This window comes from Typha latifolia, chromosome 15 (genome assembly GCF_019914945.1).
Source record: "Typha latifolia isolate L0001 chromosome 15, TyphaL0001v2, whole genome shotgun sequence".
Classification (NCBI taxonomy): Eukaryota; Viridiplantae; Streptophyta; class Magnoliopsida; order Poales; family Typhaceae; genus Typha; species Typha latifolia.
Window position 1 is genome coordinate 5,948,738 of NC_133100.1, and position 6,699 is coordinate 5,955,436.

At 38.9% G+C, this 6,699-nt stretch overlaps 1 protein-coding gene across 3 annotated transcripts; it reads right to left on the reverse strand.

The window, feature by feature from the left end:
• Positions 1 to 2,393: 2,393 nt before the first annotated feature.
• LOC140801792 (ultraviolet-B receptor UVR8) lies at positions 2,394 to 6,440 on the reverse strand. Of its 3 annotated transcripts, none has more exons than XM_073157075.1 (6): positions 6,107 to 6,440; positions 4,759 to 5,034; positions 4,335 to 4,684; positions 3,851 to 4,252; positions 3,286 to 3,670; positions 2,394 to 2,926 (listed from the first exon to the last, which is right to left on the reverse strand). In XM_073157075.1, the coding sequence occupies exons 2-6, from the start codon at positions 4,993 to 4,995 to the stop codon at positions 2,684 to 2,686; spliced, it is 1,617 nt and encodes a 538-aa protein (XP_073013176.1). In that variant the 5' UTR covers positions 4,996 to 5,034; positions 6,107 to 6,440; the 3' UTR covers positions 2,394 to 2,683. The 3 variants fall into 3 exon arrangements, with proteins under 3 accessions (XP_073013176.1, XP_073013177.1, XP_073013178.1); XM_073157076.1 differs by having other exon boundaries at positions 4,759 to 5,031; positions 6,107 to 6,391; XM_073157077.1 differs by lacking the exon at positions 6,107 to 6,440 and adding an exon at positions 5,365 to 5,473.
• Positions 6,441 to 6,699: the final 259 nt, after the last annotated feature.

Sequence of the window (6,699 nt, forward strand, 5' to 3'; positions counted from 1 at the left end):
TTACTTTACCCCTCTATATATTTTTATATATTTTGTATCGCTTGATATTTTTCTCGGGTTACATATTTATTTAACAAAAGTAAAATCATGTAAGTGATTTTGCCATCTTTATTAACAACATTTGTATTTGTAGTTTAATCAAAAGAGGTAAACTTTTGATTCGGAGGGAGTAAATAATTTAATAAGAAGGTATATGTGAACAATAAAAAAGTTTAGGCCATCTAAATATAATTAACTCTTAATTTAAAATTTTCAAGCATAGCAAATAGTAAGTTCTTTCATGGTTATTTTTTCCCCAATAATTTCTTCTTCTTTCTTCTGATGAGAGAAGTAGGATCTTAATAGTATCCTAGTTAAACCCGGTACTGCTAGGATCCGAACTCGGTAATACTCATACAAGATGAACTTTTTCAACCATCTAAGAACTGTTTCATCTGCGATATTCCCAATGGTTAAGATACCTAGGCCTTGTTTGGTTTGAGACTAATTCTCGAACTCGATTAATTAGTCTTAATTTTTTTTTAAATAAACTTAATTAGATATAAAAAAGATAAAAATATATTTTGTTACTAAACCAGTTTAGAAATCCTTAAATAAACATTGCCGTAGTATCTGCACCGAGTGGTTTATGGGTTAATAAGTCATATAACAACATCCAAATGATTCAGCTTCTTACTAATCTTTTGTAGTCTTCTTTCCAGCCATATTAATTAAAAACTAATAGATTGGAAGAGCCTGCACTCCACTGCAGCTTCCAAGCCAAACCTGGAGAAAAGTTATCTTGGCAACCTCATTAATAGTATTAGTATTAGTATTATTATTATTAATTATGTGGAGTTGTTCATAGATGAAAGCTAACGATGACGTAAAGGGCCAAAACTATGACTTCCAATTCTACCACCACCTTACATTAAGAATCTAAGAGAGCCCTCCATTTATTGGGTGCTTATTTTTTTTAATATGTCAACCAATCATTGTCAAAGTAAGCAACCTAAATAAGGCAGCAGATCCATCTTTGGCTGCAGGAATTTATGGCAACATGTTTTACATCAAAAAATACAACAACAACAACAACAAAAAAAAAAAAATAATAATTCTGGCAGATATTCGAAGTATCCCTATATAAAACAGAAAAAAAAATATCGAGTCAAAAATGTCTTCTTTTTTTTGAGTTAAATATATTTATCTTCCCGTAGTTAGTGAAATTATACGATTTCTTGCACTTTTAGTAATGACCCAAATCAAAATACATCCTAAATTTTAAAATACAGCATTTGATTCTTTTTCTTTCTTTCTTTCTTAGTTAAACAAACTCGATAATACTCATACAAGAGCTCTTAATCTTCTTATTAAACAACTATATAGAAAATGACAAAAATACTATTTTCACTACTGAAGCACATTCAAAGAAGAAATTGGGGGTTGTTGATATTTTCTTCCCAACATTTCTCTCATGGATGTTAATAATTGCTTACTTTTCAGAACCTATGGGACTAAATGCACCAAGCCAAAATTCATAGAGGCACCCTGATTCTAGGCCTAACCCAGTAGGCTAAATTGTATTTAACCCTAACTTGTCATGTCAAATGCTGCATGATTTAAATTGAGAGCCAACCATAGACTCTGCTGCCAAACACCCCCAAACTACAGTAAGCTCATGCAATCCTTCTCCTATTTGGATTCTAATTCTAAACAGAAACAAATTATTTAGTTGTTGGTAGCTCGGTTTCATGATTCGATAACAAATTATTTAGTTGTTGGTAGCTCAGTTGGTAGTTCAGTTTCATGATTCGATTTAATTTGGGAGGAACAGTCCGATAGCGCGAAGTGTCTCTTAACAGCCGGTGAGACATGGAAGAACAATTTTGTCATCTGGAGGTAATTGTCAAAGCATTAGGTCTGTCTCTCATTTAATTCAACCCATCAAGCAATTTAATAGATATCATAGAAGGTAGACGCCAATTGCCATGGGAAGTCCCCTTTTCTTGGGCCTTTTGTTGCCATTGCATACCATCTTTTACTACATTTCAATTTTTATTGCTTAAAGAAAAATATATTATATATATATACTTCTTTTCATGTATAGCTGCTAAGAACCAACTTCTGTTAGTTCACAATGAATATTTCCAATATTTGCAAACATATCCTTCCTCTTTTCTCACTTTTGTACAGTTAAAAATTTACAATATGCTGAACAAGAGGTAGGTTTTTTGCAAGTATGCCTCAAAGAAGCAGAGGACTTGCAAGTGTAACCAAATAAAACATAAGTGTGGCTGTGTGGGTTCATTAGTATCAAACACATAACATGTCTTGCCTGTTTGATTGCAGCCCTGATTGATTTGAATCTGAAAAAAAGAAATATATTCTTCAAGTAATGAAATGAACACATTAAGTTTGCACACCTTGAGCTTAAACTATTAACAAATGTCAGCTGTCTATATGTTCAAAGGAACCCAGTGCTTTAAATGGATCCTAATTTCAAGCTTGACTATGCATTGGACATGCTTCTTTCTTATATTTACATATCAACATGAATTTTTTTGAAAGATAGACACAGCATATGAACAACAGATGCTTTGTGTGAGTGAGAGAGGTAGCTATTCATCGTAGCTACTAGCAGGGCTGCACGAGAAAATTAAAGAATTAACAAGATAAGTTGTTAGAGGAGAGGATGCTTTCGGAGTTAACTGAGATCGACGTCGACACGCTCCGGGTTTCCTCTCTCGCTCTGCTGCGCCGTAAGTTCAACACCAAGCTGACCCTTATCCCCCGCCCCAAATGCATACAACTTACCAGAGTCTGTGAGAGCAAATGTGTGTGCGTTCCAGTATATCGAATTTGTCAGGCTAATCTGCACCACTCTCTCGTTGGTCCTCTTCAGTGAGGAGACCAACTCAGGACTAAGAACATTTGTGTGCCTGTTGCCCTGGTAATGACAGCAATCAAGAAATCAGCATTCAGCAATAATGTCTGACTCGATACTCATCCATAAATTTTATTGGACTGTTCAAGGACAAATGAATGAGAAACCTATTAGTGATTCAAAAAGTGATAGCCATTTCCTCTGAAAAGAAAGTAATGAAGAAGGCAAACTAGATTTTCGGATCGATAATCCATGTGGACTGATGCTAGAATTAAGATAAGAGCCCTTGCTCATGAATAATTATTGAATAAGAAAGTAGGACAATATCTAAAGGGAGAAGTACAGAATAAGAAAAAGGAAGTTGTAGCCTAAATGATTTTGCCAATCTAAAAGGTGAAATGAAATTTGAAAGCACGGCTAACCTGTCCGTCCACAGCAGCAGAGTGCCCGAGGCTTGAGGATTCACCACATCCAAATGAATACACATCTCCATCATCACAGACAACAAAAGTGGTGTAATCACCAGTTGCAACATGGACAGCCTTAGTGTTGCTCAAGGCTTCTACAACCTTGGGAACAGACTCGCATTCCTCATTTCCATGACCCAAGCAGCCATATCGCCCCCATCCCCAAGTGCACACCCGCCCATCTCGTCCTACAACAGCAGCATGCCAGGCACCAGCTGCAACTTCCACTGGCTGCAGGTTCAAAGCCTGGAACTGCTCGATCAACCTAGGATACTTCTCATCGGTTCTGGAACCATGCCCAAGCTTTCCTCCTAAACCACAGCCAACAGAGTATACCGACCTGCATTATAATTGCAAAAGGTGTAACCCAACTACACTTCGATAAGTCACATTGATGAAACTTTTTACTAATAGTCCTTAGTCACAGTATTGTAGCTCAATCTCAATCACTGCATTTAAGAAATCAAGAAGCTCATTGGATATGATAGGATAAGAAGAAATAGTATGAAGAGAAGCTTACATGCCGCTTGGTTGGCATGCCAGTGCTAGGAGATAGCAGTAGCCAGCAGCAATCTGCACCACAGGGATATTTTCAAGAGGGCCCAAGAGAGGATGCGGTTCAAGGTCATTCGGTTCTGTCTGGTGACCAAGTTTCATGTCATTTCCCCAGGAGAAAGTATAGACCCTCCCTTCTCGAGACAGAACCGCTGTGAAGAAGTTCCCTATTGCTGCTTGAACAACAAATATGTCCTTCAAGGATTCCACCATCTGAGGTGTAGTAACAACCTTAGACCCCTGACCCCCATATTCTGCTTCTCCAAAGGAATCCTTCCCAAATGCATAAACTCTACCAGTATCACTGATCAGCATCGTTCTTCCAGCTCCTGCTGCAGCTTGTATGATCCGAATGCCCTGCAGCGATCTGCAAGGAGCATCGGATGTTCGATTCTTGTTCACTTTTATTAGCATCGAGATCATGAAGCAACTGGAAAGTTTAAAATCACCTGATAGGACGTGGCCTCGATTCCTCTTCTGTAGTTCCGTGGCCGAGTTGCCCGGAGCTGTTTGACCCAAAGGAGTAGACTGCCCCACTTGAAGTCACAGCGATGCTGTGACCAGCACCGGCAATTGCCTGAGACTTCTCTCTTCGGCAACACGCCTCACCTGCTAATATGTACCTAAGAACTAGCTTCCAAGAACCCCCACATCGTTGTTTGAGGAGCTCTCTTTCCTCAATTGTCATAGGCTTAAAGATGGCCCTTTTCTGGCACATATCCAATGCCGCAAGCTCCGACATAGATAATTGGAAGTCGGGAGCGAAATTGGCAGGCTTCCTGAAAAAAGTACATGTTGCCTGGTACAACCACCAACATCCATCAACGGCATTATCAATTCTAAAACTGGAAGGAACAAATTAACACTACTTGCCTCAAGATTGGCTAGATCTTGGGAGTCTAAATCGCATGTGGTCAGAACATGGAGAACAATTGAGGGGTTTGCTGCCAAGGGGAATTCCCCTGGAGTGGAGTCACCAAAGCAATGACGTTGCGATCTTTGGAAAGTCTGCTGCAATGGAGAAACAAGAGACAGGGGCTCATCTATGATGCTGTGGAAAGCTATGGATGGTGAGGCTCCACTAGAAGTCGCATCCATTGGGCACTGCATTAAGCAGTGCAGCTAATGCAGGAAAGCGAACTGAAGCTGCTGTCCAATTCAGAAGGAACATATCAGAAAAACTATTGTAGCATCTGCATGCAAATTGCACACAGCAATATATCTACAACTTGAAACAAAGAAAATGGTCGATAATGTCACTCTTGTAGCAAGAAAGTGAATTGAGGAAAGTCTCCAACATAAACAGAGAGAGGATCCATCAGATAATATCAAAGTCTACAAGCCCAGAAACATAAAATTAAAGAATCATAATCAAATGAAAGAATAGAAAACTAACAAGTTACTTGCCAAAAGTAGCTTCAAAAGAACATCTCAAAGTTTCAAGTCCCAAACTTGAGAGGCAAAGAACAAAAGAAATACCAAAGATTACTTTCCAAATCATTCAGTGCTGAGATCAATCAAGAGAGATTTGCTCCACAAGTAACTTAGACCGGTTCTTCGTGAAGCAAGACGGGAAGAACGTAAACTGCTTCCCTACCAGATACGTAAGGAGATCAGGTAATCTAAGACTAGACGGCAAAGGAAAAGAATTGTATGTGAATAGTGCTTCTTCCAAAAGAAAGCATATTCCCAAAGATTTTAGAAGAACTATAAAGCAAAGCATTCCACTCCAAAAAGTATGCCTTTCTTGAGATACCTCACAGTTATCCATCTATCAGCTTCCCATTTTATCACAGCACAAACGAAATACAAATCAAGACCTTATCCGGATAACAAAAAGGAGCAACAGAAAACAACACAGGCCCAAAATAGAAATTCTAATAGATCAATCGGCGTCCACAGAATCCAAAAGGAACCCAAATCCTAGCCCGATGAGTCCGATCTTTAGATAAAGGAATTCCCTCACATAAATCCAACCCAGATCGCAAAATCGCATCTTTAAGACAACCATAGAATTCAAATCGCATAAAATCATCTCTAAAGCATTCTTTCCAATAAAAAATATATATATATATCTATATATTTATATCATGACCAAGAAGAACAGAGGCAGGCAACTATCCATCCATTCACGACCAGATCGGAGCGGCCAAGAAGATAAGATCCACAAGCACGTCGCAACCACCGGAAAGAAAGCAAGAATCCTCGCTCGAATTCTTACCTTCGACAGCTTATTTCCTGTTCCAGGACAATGAAAAAAGGAACGGTTTTTTTTTTCTAATCGAAGCAGGATCTGATGCGATAGGAGAACAATTCTTCTTGGGCTCAGTTCGGATTAAGGGGATATGAATCGAGAAGCAAATCCAATCTAGAAGGGAAAGGGGAGGGGAGAGTTCTCTATCTCTCTCTCTCTCTCTTGGATTTCTTTTTCCCCTCTTCTGAATTCTGATCTCTCTCTCTCTCTTTGTTTCTGTGCTCTTTCTCTTTTTCTTGGGTCGTTTCCTTCTATGATGGATGTTGATGAGGTGTCCGCACGAGAGAGAGGGGAGAAGGGTGCGAAAGGAATTCCCCCCCTTATTTTTATATGCATGTGGGAGTGCCACGTCAGCACCAGCTTGTTAGCCTGGAATGACGGATTTACCCTCGGGTCAGGGGTAGAGCTTGGAGAAGGGATTAATTATTGGGGGCCATTGGATTTGGGTGGGATCTATGTAGGATTCCTACTACAATTTATAAATGCCTTGTTTTATTTCTCTCAATTAGGGGAAATTATAATTTATCCCCCTTTTGTTTTTGGCTTGATTTTAAACTTAA